The sequence below is a fragment of the Phocoena phocoena genome, chromosome 3 (assembly GCF_963924675.1).
Source record: "Phocoena phocoena chromosome 3, mPhoPho1.1, whole genome shotgun sequence".
Lineage (NCBI taxonomy): Eukaryota > Metazoa > Chordata > Mammalia > Artiodactyla > Phocoenidae > Phocoena > Phocoena phocoena.
The window spans coordinates 52,239,643-52,261,528 of NC_089221.1; the positions used below are offsets into that span (position 1 = coordinate 52,239,643).

A 21,886-nucleotide genomic window follows, 5' to 3' on the forward strand; every position below is an offset into this window, starting at 1 on the left:
GGGCTTGTAGAATCATTAAATCAATCTCTTGGCAATAAACCAAGTATTTGAAACCTTCTTTGTGGTCACCATCAGAGCTTGGACTGGGTTTTGATTATCCTTAATATCCCGTTCAGTAATAATGCCAACACTGCTATCACAGTTTTTATAGTGTAGATCTTTGTTTACCATTTCATCAAATATGGCATCCCTCCGATTTCTGTCCAAAGGGCTATTGTTGATGCCATGTCTAAGAAAAGTTCTTTTGGCTGAAAGTTATATTGATTGATTTGTAGAAGCGTGACCCATGGACACACAGTACCAGCACACTGTCTGGGCTCATCAAATTTCCTCCTTTGGTTAATGCTACTGTCCCTGAGCACATCCATTCAGACCATATGGTTCTTATTCAGTCCTTGAATGGCTTATTCAGGCAAACATCCAATGGCTGTAATAGCGATGTCAGACCCCCCAGGACTCACGCAAAGATCAGTTTTTAATTTTTTGGCCATATTTCTTACTCCATCTGCTAAATGTGCATGGAACAGTTCCCATACTTACATGGAACATTTGTGGAACTGCGCCCCCGGGCAAAGATCCCATATCTTTTGCAGCCAGAGTTTGACGAGATCATTGTGGATCCAGTCCTCTGGATATGTCTATGCTATCACTTGAGCCATATTTCTCCCCTCCCCCCAACCTTTTAAAAAAAGATTTATTCAAAAAGCTATGAGCAGCTTTGGTTTTATCCTGCTGGCTAGACAGGATGTAGGTTCTTTCTTGTTCCTTCTGATGAGAGTAGTTTTGAAATTCAGAGTTAAGATCAGAGGTCGTGGATATACCATTCATGCTTCTGAGACACACAAACTCATGCTTATAGTCTGTTATGCTCATTACTGCTAGTTAAGACAGTCTGGCAAAGAATTTTCTGCCCACCATCATCTAAGGCTGGCACATAATAATGAAAAGTAATGATGATGCTCTAGTAATATAAATTAACACCTTCCCTCTGAGGAAGGCAACAAAAAGCTCACTGAGATATTATCTCATTCCATCCTCACAATATCTCTATGAAATATGTAAAAATAGATTTTTTCTCATTTTAAAGTGGAGATTCATTATTTTGCCAATTTTAACACTATCATATATTCTTAGCTCAACGTTCTGTCTGGGTGCCTTTTTTACCGTGATTCCAGAGGTAACAAACGGTTACAGGTAAACAAATGAAAAATACATTTAGTAATAAAGGGTAAAACATATTGTTAACCCATCTCAGGCTCAGTGACTCATTATTCCTGTGACAATGAAAATCTGCTTTTTATTCTACACAATTTCCCACCTGAAAGTAAAGTATAATCAGAGGCAGTATAGAGGGGTAAAGTTTTCCTCTTTGGAATCAGAAAGACCCAGGCTGGAATCTCAGCTCTACTATTAAATTGCTATGTAATCCTAGGCTTTCAAGTCTCACTTTCTTCGTCTGTAAAATGGAGTTAAAACAGTACCCACCTTATAGGATTTTTGTCAGTAGTAAACAGAACAAATATGTGCCTGGCACAGTGTAAATATAAAACTATTCATTATCATGGGACCTCCCTGGTGGCGCAGTGGTTAAAAGTCTGCCTGCCAATGTAGGGGACACGGGTCCGAGCCCTGGTCCAGGAAGATCCTACATTCTGCGGAGCAACTAAGCCCATGTGCCACAACTACTGAGCCTGCCACTCTAGAGCCCACAAGCCACAACTACTGAGCCTGTGTGCCACAACTACTGAAGCCCACGTGCCTAGAGCCCATGCTCCGCAACAAGAGAAGCCACTGCAATGAGAAGTCCACGCACCGCAATGAAGAGTATCTCCCACTCGCCTCAACTAGAGAAAGCCTGTGTGCAGCAATGAAGACCCAGTGCAGCCAAAAATAAGTAAATAAAATAAATACATTTAATAAAAAATAAAACTATTCATTATATTATCATCATTATTACTGATAATGTCAACTATTTATAGATGGCAAGAACACGGACTAGCCACACAAAGTTGACCAGACCAACAGAAAATCTCACTTTAATTTTGTCATTAAGTGTTTGCATGACTGTTTTGGTTTGAGTCAAAATTCTGGGCTCTTGTTTAATATCCAAATAGGTATAGCCTTAAGAGGAAAATCTGCATTTGTCAATAGTAAACACGGTTCTCTCTTAAGGAAAAAAGCAGCAACAACGAAAATTCATGAATAGATAACACGGCATATGCAGGTAGTTAAAAAATAAGTTAAAAATAATGAAGTGCTCAGCTCACATGAATAGTTCTTTATATTCTTTTTCCCTTAAAAATGTAAGTTGATCTACTTCTTTGAAAGCCTTTTTATAAATTCAAAGTTAATGATAGGGATATTTTGAGTGTCTTCTCCTAGTACTCTGTCCTTTTTCTTTCTAGGAGTCTGCATGTGTATTTGTTATTTTCATTCATTCATTCATTTAAAAACCTCCTAGTCCTATACCTGAATCTGTCTACAGACCTTCCATGCCTCTGGAAGAATGGCTAAGATTTGTTTCGTAGATTAATTTGAGATGATGAAATCCAATGTATCGCCTTTACGAAACTACACTCTAATGTTGTGAATATTAATGACCTCTTGGTATACAAACTTTGCTACGCTTCCAAGTTCTTAAATAGATTTTCATGGAGCCCAAGATGCTGTGCCAAGATATGCTGGAAGCTGACAAGATTCTAAGGACAGGGTAAGGAGGCAGCCAAGGGGTTCTTTTAACCCGAGCTTTTCCATTTTTTTCAAATGTATATCTCAGGATTATGTAGAATGCATTTGAATAAACGGTTTAAGGATCAAAAAGTTGACAACCATTAGCCTAGATTAAGAAAGTAAGTCTTTAGAAATCAAATACATTTCTGCCCCATTTTCTTCACGTTCTTTTGTCTGTGCTTATTCTTATTTATGCTTAGAAGTAATTATATTTCCCTTCTATTCGCTTATCTAAATTTAAATTCAATACTATTAGCTTTGATATTATTTTGAGCATTTTCTAAGTAGCCTTCAAAATTGTAATTGGCATGTAAATGTCACCTTTGTCAAATATACGCACATAAGCTATAAGATATGACATTCTAGAGCCCTGCTATTAAGCACAAATGTTAAGATATTAAATATGTGTTTACCATAAAGATGATTGAGTTGAGTTCTGTGTTCTCAGACAGCCACTACTTGTTGTTTACCTATTTAGAGTGATTATATAGTTTATACAATGCTTTCAGGAGAGCTCTGAGGTTTAAAAGAATGAGTTCTTTGTGCTTTGGGTTAAACAATAAAGTAAAATAAAAAGATCCATCAGGCCTAGTAATAGTATTATTACAGGCAAATAGAAACAGTGGCTGATTGGTATAGATCACAATAACAATAATCAATCAGTGGCAAATAAAGAACCAGATTCTCACTGTGACTTTCCCCTTACAGTTGTGTATTTCTTCGAAGTACAGATTGATGTAAATTGCTACTTGTAAAAAAAAAAAAAGAAAAGAAAAAAAAATTGCTACTTGTCGTTGACAAGAATTGTTGGTTCCAAAATAAACCCAGATTGTTGTTTCAAGAATGCAGTTCCTAATATTTTCTATTACATCTATGAAAAAAAGCAAGGAATTCTTGGTAGTGTGTGAAGGTCTCTGTATTTTTATTGGCTACTTATAAAAGTTTCAAAAAAAGATCCTTAATCTTTAAAAAATGACCCTATCAATTCATACATTTAGCATAATTTACCAACATTTCCAAACTCAGCATGGAAAAGCCATCAACATGGCACTAGGTCATGGGTCCCGAATGAAGCCGTCAGCAATGATTAATAAACTGTGACAGCTGCCCAAAAGCTTTCATTCTTTTTATTTAAACGTCAGATTGCAAGCTGAAATTCAGTGTAATCTTTTTTGAAACTAGCCCAACTAACATGGAAGAAGTCAGAACTGAGAACAGATGACAGTGTCGTTATTGTTGTAAATTCAGGCCATAGCAATAAATTTTAGAATCCACATATATAGCAATTCCTAAAGAATTTCAGGAATAGCCTAAAATATTCTTATCTGTTTGAACAATTCTTAATAATTATAGTTTTTGAAAACTAGGCTGATGAAACTGAAAATTATTTAGCAACAATTTCTATGCTCAATAAATTAACTATTCTCCTAGTACTAGATCTTTCTCTCACATTGCAATTTAAAAGTGACTCATTAGACCATAGTTATAAAATCTACTTTAGGATCACATAATTTTCTTGGATACTGTTGGAAAAAAAACAGACATATGACTAAACAGACTCTATTAAATAAGATTGTTGTTGAACGTTTTTGTGCAAATATAACTCAAACGTATACATATAGAAAGGTGAAACTGACCCAGAAAATGCTCACTATACTTTCCTAAACAATGCATATTTGCAGATATCAAGATAATTCATTAGGCTAGGAATTTATTATTTTCTCAAGCACATTTTAATTAGTATGCATTATTTCCTAGTGGTTGAATATCAACACCAGAAATTTATCAGTTTAGTCTACATGTTAAATAGCTAATGAATCATTTGAGCTTACCCCCTTTTCAATATTCCCAGTTTGACAGAGTGTTCCCTCAGCTGCGGGAATACTGTTGGTGACACAGCGGTTGCTTTTGCTGAGACACCAGAGCTCTCTACACACTTCCTAGGAAAGAAGGCAAAAGCAAGTTGATCAGAAGTAGAGACTAAAATCATGTCCACTTTTTTATAAAAATACCCATAGTATATAAGCAATACTAAGCATTACTTGTCTCTTGCTGTTGTTGAAGCATCATAGATCAGGATTTTGGAGGTGGTCCTTCTGGAAGGTAGGTTACTCGTTTCATAAAATCATTTTAATATTTGTCTTTATGATTCTTATTTCAGTGGATAAAGTATATTTTAGTTTTTAATACTGATTAGAATCTTTTTAAAATAATGTGCAGAAATTTCATTAATAGAGAAGAGTAGTGAGAAAGAATGAATATGTAGAAAGGAAATATATGTTTATTACTCCCCAAAATATACAATAGCACAAACTTTCCAAATACTAATAGAGTGGCCAAGTAGGTGATTTCCTAGTCCTACAGAAATATTCAAATAAAGTGTATTTTTTAAAAAGAGAGAAAGAGAGAGACTATGGGAATGGACAGGAAGTGATTTATAAAATTCATAAATGCCTAAAGAACAATCTAGCAATGTTATTTGCAGTTCATCAATGTAGCCCACTTTCATGAAAGGGAAATTTGGTTTTGAACAAATGCTGCTATTTATGTGCCATTTCCATAACTGATATATTTCAGATGTTATTTGGTGCTGTTTTGTCTTCTTTATTATGATTTCTCATTATCCCACCTCACCATGGGAGAATTACACTTATTGTAATGTTGGCAATATAAAATATCTCATTTTGTTCACACTTATATTAATCTATCAGATTTTAAAATAAGCTGTCCAACATATCCCAAAGTAAAGCCTTTGAACAGCCAAAACACAGATTGCTTTGAAGAAAATACTCAAATTTTTCAGTTTATTGTTATATATGATCGTCGACTAGCATAATTACTGATATTAAAGGTTTTTAATTTAAACTGGAACCATTAAGTAAAAAATATATATTCGCAATAAAAATATATTAATCTTTTTTTTTTTTGCAGTACGCGGGCCTCTCACTGCTGTGGCCTCTCCCGCTGCGGAGCACAGGCTCCGGATGCACAGGCTCAGCAGCCATGGCTCACGGGTCCAGCCGCTCCACGGCATGTGGGATCTTCCCGGACCGGGGCACAAACCCGCGTCCCCTGCATCGGCAGGCGGACTCTCAACCACTGCACCACCAGGGAGGCGCAAAATATATTGATCTTGAATGTAAAGACACATTTATATATAACATTCAATTCTATTGCTATTATTCCCCAACTGCCCTTTTATTCTCAAAACATAATTGTAAGAACTTATGCCACATATCACAAGAAAAGAGTCTGTAACTGTGTATCGTGATGGGTATTAACTAGATTTATTGTTGTGACCATTTTGCAATATATACAAATATTGAATCATTATGTTGTACAACTGAAACTAACATTATATTATTTGTCGATTATATCTTAATTAAAAATTTTTAAAAAGAATTTATGTCACATAAACACAATTCAGAAATACAGCGGTAACACTGAATTCACTGGTTAACCATTACTACAAATGGAGATGCCTCACAGAGTATAGCAAAAAGAAAGAATCTATTTGGGTCCCTCTTTAGGGTGCTCCACTCCACCAGGCAGATAAAGAGACATAAAATTTATATTAGACTTTTTAAATACTTTTCAAAATTTATATATCATATCTAATTTATTCATCTACTTTAAATTCCATGTGGAGAACTACTGAGCTAGAATAAAGTTAAAACATCAGAATAGAAAAACATGTGCTGTGGATCATAATATAAAGATAAAACTTTCCTGTTCTTACAATCCAAGGTATTACAAATTCTTTCTTTCAAAGCTTCAGTTTCTGTTTAAAGAGAATATTATTTATACTACTTTATTCTTCCTTTTCTATAGGAGATGGTTTCTTACTATATGTTCCTAAATATATTCTCTTAGTTTATTTTAAAAGCAGTAGGATTACCATTTTAAGCTCTTAAAATATTATCCCATGTATCAAAAATATTCATATTCAAAGAGAAATATGTTCACAAAAACAGAGACACATTGCTAGGACAATGTATTAGGAAATTGCTAACAAAATTATCCATAATCCTGGACCATCCTCTTGATATTTTATGATTACTTTAGACAGAAGTAAAAGAAGCCTAAAGTTTCTTTAGACAGAACTATGCAATGAAAATTCTATCATTGAAAAGGACAGTATTCATAGAACCTATTAGGAAAACACACTATTTAGTCAAGTTACAGAAACTCTATTTTCCAAAAATGCCTTGAAAATCTCTACCCAAAATGGCAAGTGCTCAAGATACTCTTTCCAAAACTTTAATCTCAAGATTCACAATACAGTCCTCTGATAAAGCCCTCTTATCCTTTAGGGAATGACACAGTTTGAAAGTTTGATTCTTGCTTTTAAAAGATTTTATTATGGGGCTTCCCTGGTGGCGCAGTGGTTGAGAGTCCGCCTGCCGATGCAGGGGACACGGGTTCGCGCCCCGGTCCGGGAGGATCCTACATGCCGCGGAGCGGCTGGGCCCGTGAGCCATGGCTGCTGAGCCTGCGCGTCCGGAGCCAGTGCTCCGCAATGGGAGAGGCCACAACAGTGAGAGGCCCGCGTACAGAAAAAAAAAAAAAAAAAAAAGATTTTATTATGTTAGTGGGCTCTCGGGGATTTGAATTCTGCTAGGGCATTAAGTTCTCTCAGATTGTTGTTTAAAGTATGGGACTAGAAATCTAAGGATGGGAAACACTCTCAAGATGTTAAGCTAGTCTTGGAGAAGACTCTGAAGAGTTTTCAAATAGATCTCTTATCTAGAATTTTAACTTGGTTAAGAAAGATTTTGAGGGGCTTCCCTGGTGGCGCAGTGGTTGAGAGTCTGCCTGCCGATGCAGGGGACATGGGTTCGTGCCCCGGTCTGGGAAGATCCCACATGCCACGAAGCGGCTAGGCCCGTGAGCTATGGCCACTGAGCCTGCGCGTCCCGAGCCTGTGCTCCGCAACGGGAGAGGCCACAACAGTGAGAGGCCTGCGTACCGCAGAAAGATTTTGATACCCCAATTAAGAATCCCAAGATAAAAAATATTCTCTTGGAAGACAAAAAACAAGAAAATTTTATTTCTTACCGAGAAAGAGGTATACTTCCTGAAAGAATCTGAGAACAATTTCATACTTCCAGAAATACCCTTCTTTCTCTAAACTGCTAGATCCTAGACCATGGTTGGTCAAACCATCATGCTGTACACCATAAACTTAAACAGTGATCTATGTCAATTATTTCTCAATAAAACTGGGGAAAAAAGGTTTAAAAAAGCTGGGGGCTATGCAGATTTCAGTTCAATGTACAGAAAATCTTACAAAAGTCAGACCTGAACAATCATAAAATAAAACTGAAATTTCCCATCACTGGAGATACTCCAGGATATACTAAATAACCTCTTAGCAGCAATGTTGTAGGCAGGAAAAAAAAGAAGGAAACTAACATTTTTTCAGGGTATACTGTTAATTACTGTGCTAGGCATCTTTGTATCTCATTTAATCATCATGACAATCTTCTTATCTTAGAAATCATAAGAAACTTAGGTTCAAAAAGACTTAGCAATTTGCTTCAATCCTAACTAAATGTGGATTTGAATCAGCTGTCTGATATCAATGCCCAAAATATCTCCACACAATTAAGCTACTTTTCAGTTTCTTTTAAATGTATCAAAATTGAATAAAGTCATTGGCCAATTAAGGCTGATTAGTAAAGGTTTACTTGTATTTTAACATAATACAAAAACTCACTAAATGTTCGTAATATCCTCCTACCCTTTACCCGTATTTTAAAGGACGATATCTCAAATTAAGACTATTATGTACTAATTCATAATATATCCATTCAATATATGAGCTTAGGCACCAACTTATACATTATTATTATTGGAACTTCTAAATGTAACATCACCACTTAAGGATACTGTTAACATACTCCTCAAAAGTGTTCCATGGTCTTCCAAAAGACAAGACATTTAAAACATTCCTACTTATTTAAAATTTTAATATCAACTCCCAGATTTCTATTCTATTTGATTTTTCAAATGAATGACACGGTTTGCAAACATTAATAACAATGAAAATATTAGCAAGTATAAATCATAATTAAAAATATATAGAGAGGGTTTTAAAGTAATTACCTAATGAAGAATAATCTACCTGATATTCAGAAAATAACTTTGTAAAGAACTGAACTCAGGCTCCTTTGATCAGAATAGAATAGTTGATTATTTTACAGTCAAAGACCCTTTCAGTACAATAAAAGAAATTAGGATTATCTTTTCTAATGTTTCCATTCTTTTCAAGTAACTATAGCTATTAAATGATGCTAAAAAATGGGAAGAAAAGCCCTTTGATTTACCTGGGAAAATTAAAATTTGCAGTTTACATAAGGGGGCAAGGGATATCATAAAAGCGCAAAACCATTTCACAACTATTGTATCATTAAGAAAGTAAAACAGTATATGAAGAGAAAATGGCATTTTTATTGCTAGATGGTTTTTGTTTTTTAATTTTTTAAACAACTGTAAAGATCAATAAAGATATACACACAAATTTTCTGCCCTTGGGAAACCCTAAAGCCTAGGCCATCTTGGGTCCTTGCTTCTGGATATGAAATATTCTCTTTGTCCTCATTATCCTATAGGTAATATCTCTCCACAGCTGTTTGGAATAAAGGATCATGATGGCCCAGGGGGAGAGCAGAGCACTGAAGAAGTCAAGAAGGAGCATCAGTGATTAGAAAGGTTACTTAGCATTGTATCACACAAAGGAAAATTGAAAACCAACATATGGTGACCCTGTGGCCTGACTCCAGGTATTTAGTAGTCATTTGAAGAAAGAGAATAATGCACCCTTATTTCAGCTTTAAATAGGTTAATCCTGTTACGTGGGTAATTTAAGTGCAAGAGATCCTAAACAAGGCAAAAAAAAAAAAAGATGATATCTATATATATTTTTTGTTATATATGTATTTTATATATACATTAAATACACACATATATACATATATAAACAAAAAACTAATCTAGAAATGCAGATTAAAAAATTAATTATCAATTTGAAAGGGTTAAAAATTATTAACTTGTTTTAAAAAAATACTTCTAAGAAGCAAACCCAGAGTAAAAACTACTGATCTCTAAGAACACAAATGATTATGAACCTAAGATTTTGGCTTGAAATTCAAGGAAAAATAAAAATTACGTCAACTTCTTGTCAAGTATATGCCTGATATATATGTTTGGACTCCAAAAGAATATTGAGGTGTTAAAACAATTCCATACCTTTTACTTCCTAAGCCCATATCAAACCATATTGTAGAATATTTATGCTACCTTAAAATCCTCAAGAAAAGTGATTCTACAATCTCCCTCAGTACAAAATTCCAATATTTAATAACTTGAAATTCTTCCTACCACCTAATCTAAAATTAAGGCGACTGTGTTTTTTTATGCTCTTGGTGGGGAAGGAGAACAATTTGTTACCAGGAATCAAACTATAATAAATGTTCCAAAGCCTGAAAGTGATTTTGAAGCCAACATTTAGCTTTCTTTTTCACAGGCTATTCAAACTCAATTTCTTTAAACTTCCCTTATATGTACTTCTAAGTATTTCACTATTATCCTCTCCCAAGTTATCTGCATCTCTTAAAAATAAAATTCGGGGGCTTCCCTGGTGGCGCAGTGGTTGAGAGTCCGCCTGCCGATGCAGGGGACACGGATTCGTGCCCCGGTCCAGGAAGATCCCACATGCCGTGGAGCGGCTGGGCCCGTGAGCCATGGCCACTGAGCCTGCGCGTCCGGAGCCTGTGCTCCGCAGCGGGAGAGGCCACAACAGTGAGAGGCCCTAGTACTGCAAAAAAATAAAATAAAATTCGGTAGGTAGCCAACAGTACCCTAAAAAGACTAATAAAGTATTTGTATTGGAATGATTCTCAATCAGAAAGCAAAAATTACTTGAATCTTAGCTAATTGATAGTGATAAAATAATAAACAAAAGGGAGTAACCATGAAAACATTAAAAACTGAGTCTAAGAGACAAAAGAGGTCTGTCTTAAGTATACTCCACAGGGATAATACCCTGATTAGAGAACTCAAATATCTTATCTTTAGCAGGTTACCCTTACTCCAAAGAGCTATACTTCAGGCAGACACAGCTTGATGGCATGCTTATTAAAGATATTAATTAACATGTTAAATAAAAATAATTTATACTATCCTGTATTTTAATTCTATGCTTACCAAAAAACTTTTGATAATAAATTTGTCTACCAGGTAGACTTCCTTAGGTAATAAAATGTTCAGATTTCAGTACAGTTGACTGAATATAAACAGAGAGGCTACATTTCTTACTATAAATTAATAAATCCAATTTTATATATAAACATATATATTCCCTTGATCTTTCATGTCTAATATTAGATACTAAAAATCTCTCATAACTTAAAGTATGGAACAAATGTAGTACACTTAGCCATTTACAGATTATTCTATCATTAATCACTTAATTGAGGTATGTAGAAGAGAAACATTAAAAAGTTTAATGATCTGTAAGTAAAATAGAGCACTTGCCACAAACATATTTCCCCTGGAAAGATTCAAAATGAATGAGAAGTCTTAAAGTTTCCAAAGTAATGTCATATTTTTTTTTTGTATGTTCTGTTTCCACCATAATACACTGGGATTCTGCAATATTAAAGTCAAAATTATGGAGCCCACATACTTCTGTACATAAACACCTCCATTCATTTCATAAAATTATGGAGCAGCACCCTTCCATAAAATAAGAGTAAATATGCAATTCCCTAGAAAAACAAGGGCATTGCTATAAGGGAGTATTATCAGTGGCAGAGTTGCTTTAGTACTCTGTGTAGGGTGTTTTTGGAGGGGAAGAGAAAAGGGAAGGGAAGAGGACATAGATCACTTTACAAAAGTCATCAATTTTCCAATATGGTTTTCCCAGATTACAAAATCATATTTGTTTCCTAAGATAATGTGTCTTTGAAATTCCGTGATTCTCTGCACATCAATAAGTTACCTTGGTTTCATTCATTAAAAATCTTTCAGTAGTTTTCCATTGCTCTTAAAAACCTAGAATTCTTCACATGGCCTATAATTTGGATCCTACTCTTTTCTTGCCTCATGTATATGATGCTTGCTTTGAGAGCTTCGGCCTCACTGGCCTTCTCTCAGCTCTTCAAATACACAGCCTCATGGTCTTCACAAAGGTCCTCTCTCCTCTCTCTCTCTCTCTCTTTTTTTTAACATCTTTATTGGAGTATAATTGCTTTACAATGTTGTGTTAGTTTCTGCTGTATAACAAAGTGAATCAGCTATATATATACATATATCCCCATATCCCCTCCCTCTTGCGTCTCCCTCCCCCACTCCCTATCCCACCCTACTAGGTGGTCACAGAGCTGATCTCCCTGTGCTATGCCGCTGCTTCCCACTAGCTATCTATTTTACATTTGGTAGTGTATATATGTCCATGCCACTCTCTCACTTTGTCACAGCTCACCCTTCCCCCTCCCCACATCCTCAAGCCCATTCTCTAGTAGGACTGTGTCTTTATTCCTGTCTTGCCCCTAGGTTCTTCATGACCATTTTTTTTTTTCTCAGATTCCATATATATGTGTTAGCATAAGGTATTTGTTCTTCTCTTTCTGAGTTACTTCAGTCTGTATGACAAACTCTAGGTCCATCCACCTCACTACAAATAACTCAATTTCGTTTCTTTTCACAGCTGAGGAATATTCCATTGTATATATATATGCCACATCTTCTTTATCCATTCATCTGTCAATGGACACTTAGGTTGCTTCCATGTCCTGGCTATTGTAAATAGAGCTGCAATGAACATTGTGGTACATGCCTCTTTTTGAATTATGGTTTTCTCAGAGTATATGCCCAGTAGTGGGATTGCTGGGTCATATGGTAGTTCTATTTTTAGTTTTTTGAGGAAGCTCCATATTGTTCTCCATAGTGGCTGTATCAATTTACTCCTCTCTCTCTTTGCCAGATAATTCTTCTCACTCATTTATTCACCAAATATTTTATGAGCTCCTATTATGAGGCAGGCATTGTGCTACTCACTTTATAAATAGCCATGAATAAATAGGCAGGCAGTAAGCAAGATGAACAAGTAAAATACATAGTATGTTAGAAAGTAACAAATGGTAAGGATTAAAATAAAGCAAGGAAAAATGACAAGAAATGAGTGTGTTTGTGTACATGTGTGCATGTGTGCATGCATGCATGCGCAATTTTAGATAAGGTTGTTAGGAAAGGCCTTACCTAGAAGATCACATTTAACTATTAACAAGCAATCAAATAAGCAAAATGATTATGGATTGTAATAAGTGCTATGAAGGAAATGAAAAGCATAATTTCCTTTATGCTTTAACTGGGAGCATAAATGTAAGTAAATAGGAGAAGCCTTTGCATATAGATGGATCAGAGAGAAAATCTCTCTGAAGAGAAACTGCATGTGAGCTGAGATTGAAGGATGAGAACGAGTCAAAATGTGACCCTTAGAGTATCCATGGTCCCCAAAGTACAGATGGCTCAGATTCTCCTAAAGCACTATTAGCATATCAGCTATATAGGATGGTATCATGGATGACATAGATATTCACAGAGGAAAGGGAAACATGTATAGAATATCTGCCATGTGCCAGGTAAATGAAAAGCACTTTGCATGCTTGTCATACTCTAACTTTCTAAAGCTTTCAAGAACAAGTTAGCTGCTGTTCGCTGTAAAAAGTTGTTGCTGAGTAAAATCTGCTGGTGGTCAATGAACATTTAAGTTGCTTCCATGTCTTAGCTATTGTGAATAATGTTGCAATAAATATGAGAATACACACTCAAAGATCCTGACTTCAATTCCTCTGTATATACACCCAGGAGTAGGAATCCTAGATAATATGGTAGCTCTAATTTTAATTTTTTGAGAAAGCTCCATATTGTTTTCCACAGTGGCTGCACAAATTTACATTCCCACCAACAGTGTATAAGAATTCTCTTTTCTCCACATTCTTGTGAACACTAGTTATCTTTTTTCTTTTAATAATAACCATCCTAACAGGTGTAAGGTGATATCTCATTGCAGTTTTGATTTGCATTTTCCTGATGATTAGTGATGTTTAGCAACTTTTCATATACCTGTTCATCATTTGTATATCTTTTTTTGAGAAATGTCTATTCCGTTCCTTTCCCATTTTTAAATTGAATTACTTGCTTTTTTGCTAAAACTGTAGGAGTTCCTTATACATTTTGGACATTAACCTGTTAGCAGGTATATGGTTCGCAAATAATTTCTCCAAATTCCATAAACTGCTTCTTCGTTTTGTTGACTGCCTTTGCTGTGCAGAGCGTTTTATTTTGATGTAGTACCACTTGTCTATATCTACTTTTGTTGCCTGTACTTTTCATATCAAGAAATCACTGCCAAGACCAAAATCAAGAAGATTTTCCCCTATATTTTCTTCTAGTAGTTTTATAGTTTCGGGTCTTACATTTGTCTTTAATCCACTTTGAGTTAATTTTTGCATCTGTTGTAAGATAAGGGTCCAGTTTTATTCTTCTGAATGTGGCTGTCCAGTTTTTCCAAAGCCATTTATTGAAGTGACTATCCTTTTTCCATTGTGTATTCTTGGCACCCTGATTGAAAATCAGTTGATCGTATATGCATAGGTTCATTTTTGGGTCTCTATTCTGTTCCATTGGTAAATTGCCAAATGTATATTAATGAATCTACTCACAAAGAATTCAGTCAAGATTTTTCATAACTACAGATGTAGTCATTGATAGTCCCCACAATGACCACATGACGGAGATGGAAAGCTGACCACTGCTGCAGTTCTGGGTCGTTCTGCAGATCATTGTTTAAAATCTTCCCTGACATCATCATTAGAGACCTGCTAGTTGAAAGAGGGATCATTTCATGATGCTTCAACACCAAAATGTACCTCCTCACTAAAAGGCTACAGTGCTTTTCTAAACCTCCAGTGCTTGTGTTCAGCATTCATCTCAGGATACTACACTCAGATAGCCATCTAAATCAGGGCTGGTTTGTTTTTCCCTCCAGCTTCCATCAGAAGTATGACTTGTTTACCTGTCTGGATTCTCACCTTCAAAGCCACTATTATTTTCTAAAGTAGCATTTAGAATCATTTAAAATCTTAGGGATAATCCAGATAAAACACGTGTGTTTTGGGTGTGTGTGTGTGCGTGCTGTCAATTGTATAAACCCAATTTTTCAGGCACAAGCTTAAGAGATGTAAGTGGTTGTAAAGAATCTGTTACAACCCAAGAAACTTTGTTAGTAATATATAGCACTAAACGTAGATTAACATTTTCACTTGCTAACAAAGAAATGAGAGACCATAGATGAGAATAATCTAACAGAAAATCTGTAATCACATTTGATCATGAATTTCAACCTACTAAGCTACAAGTATATACAAAGACTGTGATTAAAGTTTGACTGACTTTTTCTGAGGGAAAAAGCAACCCAAGGGAAAAAAGAAACTAAAACCATACAGAAACAAGAAACAAGTACAGACTCTTCACAGAGAGACAAGAAACGCCAAAGTTTTACTCAAGGCTCTAGATCTTTAGATAGTTGCACACAATCTTTGAATCTAGTGCACAAAATGTGCTGCCAAAGCCTACTAGGAATAATAATATACTTGTCATTCAAGGAATATTTTAAAAAATCACTTTCTTAAAAAAAAAAAAAAAAAAAAAAAAAAAAAAAAAAAAAAAAAATCACTTTCTTTTGTACTGTACCCAAGAAGAATAATTGGTACAGTACAACGCATATATTGTTTAGTCTTAACTACCTTAAAACTTAATTCTTTTTATTGTTATGATTTTTAAAAAGGGATTTTAAATACACTATTTGCGTAAAAGTTGGAACTAAGCCTTAAACTTGCTTTTTAAATATATTTTCAATTGCTTGACAAACTCTTCATTTAAAAATCCTATTCTTTCACTCAACATGCTTTTATTGTGTATCTACTATGAACATCTTCCTATATTAGACATTGAAATCTTTCTCTATGAAACTTAAAAAAGAATTTTTTTTTTTTACATTTTTTGAGATAGACACTGAGACTTTTTAGGCAGACAAGAAGAGTCAATCATTATACCTCCATTTTTTTCCATAGCAATTTTCCTTGTTTCTCTATTTGGGTTAATGTCATCTTGTCCGCACTCAGTTATCGTGTTAGAATGTGGGCAGTGGATAAAGCAACTTGAAATGACTCAATACTAAAAGTATAAGTTAAAATAAAGGCTCCTAGCCAAAGTAAAAATGCCCTTAACCCAATTATTAGAGTACCAGAAAAGGTGGGGAGTCAGGGAGGTTTCAAAATCGTAATATTTCAAAGACAAACAAGAGTTGGTATTGTAAACTCAGAACTTAAATAAGGAATACGTTAGAAAATTTTAAAATTCTGCCCAGAACCCTCACAAGACATTTGAAACTTGTCTAATTAAGGATTACTCAAACATTTAGAAATAGATATTGTACAAATTATATCAGAAAAAGAGCAGTGTTAAAGGCCATATTTGTGTTAATACTGTTACCAGAGGTAAACTACATTCATTAAAATTCCATCTTAACAATTGTGTCATGAAAAACACATATAAATGACTAAACATAAGAATTAAGACTTCTTACCCCATATTTACATTGGCGGGATGTTGCTCCATACTGGAAACGGCATTGTTCATCAGCATCATACACCTGACCTGGGGCCACAGCTGGATAAAGAAAGTCACGCTTGGGAGGCTCATTATCAAGGCAAGTACCACGGCCTGAACTGTTCAACATAAAGGATCAAAGGAAATTAGGTACACTGTGGACTATTTCAATCACAGTTATGAAACCATGTGTTGAGCTCTTTGTTTTAATAATTGATGCATGAAAAACAATATATTCTACAAATAAATAATCATATGGCAAAATAGAATATCTTTACTAAAACTTGAATAAGAGCTCCAATAGTTTTTTTCCAGCACCAAGACACAATATGAGCATCTCACAAAACAATCTAAAAATGTCATGTTGGCCTTTAAACACTGATTTAAACTAATTTCTGAAGGAATCAAAACAATTTCATACTGCTCTAAGCTTCTTGTTTGTTTTCAGTGGAAATATAGCCACATCTGGTAGTAGAATCAAAAACGTAAAATGTGGAAAAAAAATTGTGGTTGTGATCCTTAAAGACCTAATCTATATACTTCCACCTTGGGCAGAACAAGAGATGCTGTGGTAAGACATGTCCAAAGCTTCTTGAAATATTTCAATAACAAATGGGCTGAATGACAGATGAGGCCAAGATCCAAAGTTGTCCTCTCAAGTATATTAGAAGTGTTTAGTCTCTCAAAAATTTCATATTTCATCTAGGATCATCAGAGTTGGAAAAGAGAATGTTCTCCTCTCTCTATAATTTCTGCTTTTCAAAGTATGCTTGCACTCAAACATAATATTTTAATTCAGTGGAACAAATAACATAAAGATCGCCAAAAGCCAGAGAGAATATCTTAGTTTAAACAGCTTTATACTTTGCTAAATATAATTGTTCATTTTTATTTAGTCAGTGTGCATAAAATAGGACAGATGCTTTTTTACTTTCATTTCACATGTGAGTAAGTTAGAATTTTTAAAGAATTCCTATGCCAACATTTAAAAATTTTTTCCAACATTCCTGTCAATTGTGCCAGCACTTGTGTTTTTTTTTCCAAATCTTTTCCATCCACTTTGCCAAAGGAAAATAATTTCACAAGTAGAAGTTCCTCAACTATTATTTAGGACAGTACAAATTTTCATTTATAGGTAAGTAAGAAAGAACCATGCATAATAATGTTTCATATTCACTTAAAATTTTATATTCTTAAAATGCAAAAGCAAATTTGTTAAATAAAAATGTATATTTGCACAGTAGCAAATAAATACCTTTAAAAAACTGAACCATACTATGCATAAGGTGATAGATTCAAAGACCCAAAGGATAGAAAATTATCTTCTTTATGCCCTTTTTCTTTCATTTACACCCAACTTGATTAATTTTTTAAACAATAAAAATATTTAAATGGAATATTAAATGTGGTACTGAATAGATGGATGTTATTATTGGCCATTATAATCATTTCATTTGTCACTGCTCTAGGTGTCTAACTAATAGAGAATTTTTTTTCACCCAACTATCCAGATTTCATGACAGACTGCTTTTTATTTTCTGTTTTTTGTACTTTTAGAAATTGTCATGTACCTCACCTCAGCAAGAAAAACTATTTCTAAGTGAATTTTAAAAATAGTAAGTTCTGGGCTTCCTTGGTGGCACAGTGGTTGAGAGTCCGCCTGCCGATGCAGGGGACACGGGTTCATGCCCTGGTCCGGGAGGATCCCACATGCCCGGAGCGGCTGGGCCCGTGAGCCAGGGTCTCTGAGCCTACGCGTCCGGAGCCTGTGCTCCGCAACAGGAGAGGCCACAACAGTGAGAGGCCCGTGTACCGCAAAAAATAAATAACTAAATAAAAAATAGTAAGTTCTTTTTATTTCATTATGTAAAATATATGGGTATGAAAATTTTAGGCAAATGTAATTCTACTAGTAAATTCAAAATTTTTATTAAGGTTAGTGATAAAGTGGTCAATGTGAAAAAGTATAATGGAAGAAGAATTTATGAGATAATTGTATTAGTAGTTTAATTTCCTAATTTTCCTCCTAAAATATTAGTTTCATGTCTATCTACAACAAAACTATAAAAGTCTATCTGAAAGGAGCTAAATATATAATAAAAATAAAATATCAAGCTAAGTTCTATATAAATCATTGGAAAAATTTTAAGCACTGAAGTACTTAAGTACAGGATCCTACAGATAAAAATATTTGCCAATAGCATAACAAAGAAAGTATAAGATATATTCACCTAAGTGGCACCAACTCAAAATCCATTAAAAATTATTGTACATTATTACTTTTATTACTACAGAAAATTAACCTAAAAACTTAGAGGAAGAAGTATGTGGACCCCCAAAAAGAGTTTAAGATTGGGATAACCTGAGGATCCTGAGGAAAAAATAACCTGAGGAAAAAATTCTTTCCTGATAGCAAACTGAGAATTGGCTTAACCCAGGAGGAAGCAAGAATAATTGCTTCATTTAAAGTTCTTGTTCCCAGGTATTAATGGTCTTGAAATCACGGTTCACGTGCTGTAAAAAATACCAAATCAGATGACCATTGCAGGAGCCTCCAGATGACGAAGTAATGCATGTACTGTGGTCACCTGTGAGAAAATTCTTCTGAGAAAGTCTATCCCAAAAGTGATTTGTGTTTCAATTCTTTGGAAATAACTATTGCTTTGTATTAATGTGGTCTAGTTAAATATCTAGACGTCTCGTTCTCTCTTCCAGTATATTTTTGCAGAAGAACAAAACACCGTATGAAATACAATAAGTGAAAAATTATATAGATCTTTAAATAATGAACATGTATTTAGGAATATGGCATCAACAAAGACCTTTTAAAATGGGTTTGGCTATATTTGTATAAAATATCAATGCTTGCAAGTCAAGCATCTTACCTACTAGTATTGGCTCCAGGATACCAAGTGTGGGATACGTGCAAGGTTGATTTAAACTGTTTGTACATTTTGGGTAGAAAATGTACTACATATTTTCCTTCTAGTAACCAAAAACATTACATATGGTAAAACCTTGATTAAAGTATTTGGGGGGTGAGATAGTTTTCATACTTTAATTGTTAACTGAGGGTTAAGCTACGAAAATATATATTTTTTTGCATAATGTTACTAAAACTTGTCTGCCACTTTCCTGCTACTTTTAAGTAAGTTAAATCTATAGACCACAATTATTAATTAACTCTTAGAAGATAATAATTCTGGATACGTTCATGCCTCTGTACCATCAATTACCATTATGAAATATCACAGATATAGGTATGGAAGGTAGAGAACATGAATCTGAGAGATGTATATATAACCCTAGGAGTGCTTTTGTTTTTTTTCCTTAGAAAATTTCCCAGTTTTCAACCTCAATCATACTCCTCTTTGTTTCCCCAAGAATTAACAAATATTCTGACTTTTAAAATAATAATTTCTTTGGTTTTCTCAGTAATTATTTATCTCCCAATTATTCATCTGCCTGCTCTTGGATTCTATATAAAAGGAGTCATACTGTAGGTTTTCTTTTGTGACTTTATTCTTTTGCTCAATATTATGAATGTGAGACACATCCATGTTGATGTGTTTAACTGTAAGCTGCTCATTTGTATTGTTCTTTGATATTCCATTTAAGACTATGCCACAGTTATTTATCCATTCTTCTATTAATAAACATTTAAGTTATTTCTAGTTTCTGGAAATTGCAAATTATGCTGATATAAACGTTTTCGTATAGTCTTCCGGTACCAATGCTTTTCTTAAAAATATTAGATATGAGTTATTTTCTTATATTTTGTAATTGTCTCCTTTTAACAAAAAGAAGTTTGAGTAACTTTTATTTAATCTAGGGTTCTAGTTCATCAATATACAATTCTTATGATACTGAGCCTAGGGTTATTTATGCTACTATTTTCAAATTAATAGTGGTAATATTATATATAAATCATCTTGAATTTTCTCATAAAATGCCACTTTTAAGTATAGCTGGTTTGTGCCCTGGTGTCATATGTGAATTTTTTCACTTAGAAAACATAAACCTCACTCATTAATAAATGAAATGAAGAACACTGTAGTTTCCATATATGAGATATTATTACAACTTACTGTTGTTAAGCATAGATATACTTGTCCTGAACAAAACTGTATACATAAAAAGTGGAACTATGATTAATTCCCTAGCAGCATATATTTCACAACTAAAAGCCCAATCCTGATTAATATCTACAGCATTATAGGTAATTATTGAATTAATACACTCTACTTTTGTTTATGCTTCTATGACAAGGCAAAAAATGTCTATTAGTTTGAGACATACTTTTCCCTTGATTATGAAATTAGTAAATCAAAGTATGTTTTCATTTCCAGAATACTTGCAATATGATAGCAGTCATGTTTTATGTATTCTACTTCTAATTAGAGAAGTCTTATTTACATAGTTCAAAAATTAGCCTTAAAAATAGGTACATGAGCCAGAGTTGAGTCTTCAATGAAAATTCACAGATCCTTATGTAAAATACGGTCTGTTGGCTTTGTTTCCAGAACACATGAAGACATACTCCTAATTGAAATTTTAGATTTATTTTTCACTTAAACAATTATACTATAAAGGACAGACCTTCAGTCTACAACACAGTGGGTCAATTTAAGAAATAAATCTTTCTATATAACCCTGTACATATCTTAACAGTTTCTTAACAACAACAACAAAAAGTTAACAGATAATACCATCTCCTACTTTTTCCCACAAAATTGTGCTAATATACCTAAATTAAGCAAAAATGAATTAGGTTAACTCACCTATGGCAAGTCAAGTGTCTTACCTACTACTACATTCTCATAAACTGCTCTATCAATCTTCACAAAACTAATAATATTATTACCTTCTAAAATGAGTTACTCTAAGTCAGACCTTTCTTTCTTGCCCTCTATATGACTAGGATGCTTGAATACAACTGAACTTGAGGCTTCCAATATACAAACACTATTCTAGTAACATTTACTAAGTTATGCTCTTTTTCTCCATATGTAGTTATGACTTATCAAAGATATTTATGGGTTAGAGTCAAGTCCCAAAATGTGTCAGATAAATGGAAGGAGAAATCTGTTTTGCTAAGCTGTTTTGGGGTTCCACATAAAAAAGAGGTCCCAACTATAAAATTTTTTTCTCTCTAATAAATTATTGATAGCGACTTTCAAAGGTAATTGCTATAGAGGAACTGTAAGCACCTTGCTTGTCCTGTTCATCTTATATCACTTCTCTTGCAGCTCTACTTTTCTTCCTAGTTCATCTTCAACCATAATGTTGCTTCTCTTTTTTTTCAGCTTCCATCCTTTCTGTGAAAATGGCTAGTCTGTATTTAATTTGGAACTGTAGGAAATTTTGCTATGGATCTCTGACAGTTCAAACAATATAACAGACTTTAATTTAAATAGAGCAAGAGTTGATTCAGAGGCCCCAGGATTTTTGAAGACTATATGAAATTACTCTGTACTAC

The 21,886-nt window shown here is 34.2% G+C and overlaps 1 protein-coding gene across 1 annotated transcript in view; it reads right to left on the reverse strand.

Annotated features, from left to right (window-relative positions):
* ADAMTS6 (ADAM metallopeptidase with thrombospondin type 1 motif 6) overlaps positions 1-21,886 on the reverse strand; it is a 262,282-nt gene that overhangs the window by 94,813 nt on the left and 145,583 nt on the right. Inside the window, exons 10-11 of the mRNA XM_065875405.1 lie at positions 16,385-16,526; positions 4,563-4,670 (exon numbers count right to left, since the gene is read on the reverse strand). Coding sequence (XP_065731477.1) covers positions 4,563-4,670; positions 16,385-16,526 — 250 coding nt within the window. The remainder of the gene's footprint in view (positions 1-4,562; positions 4,671-16,384; positions 16,527-21,886) is intronic.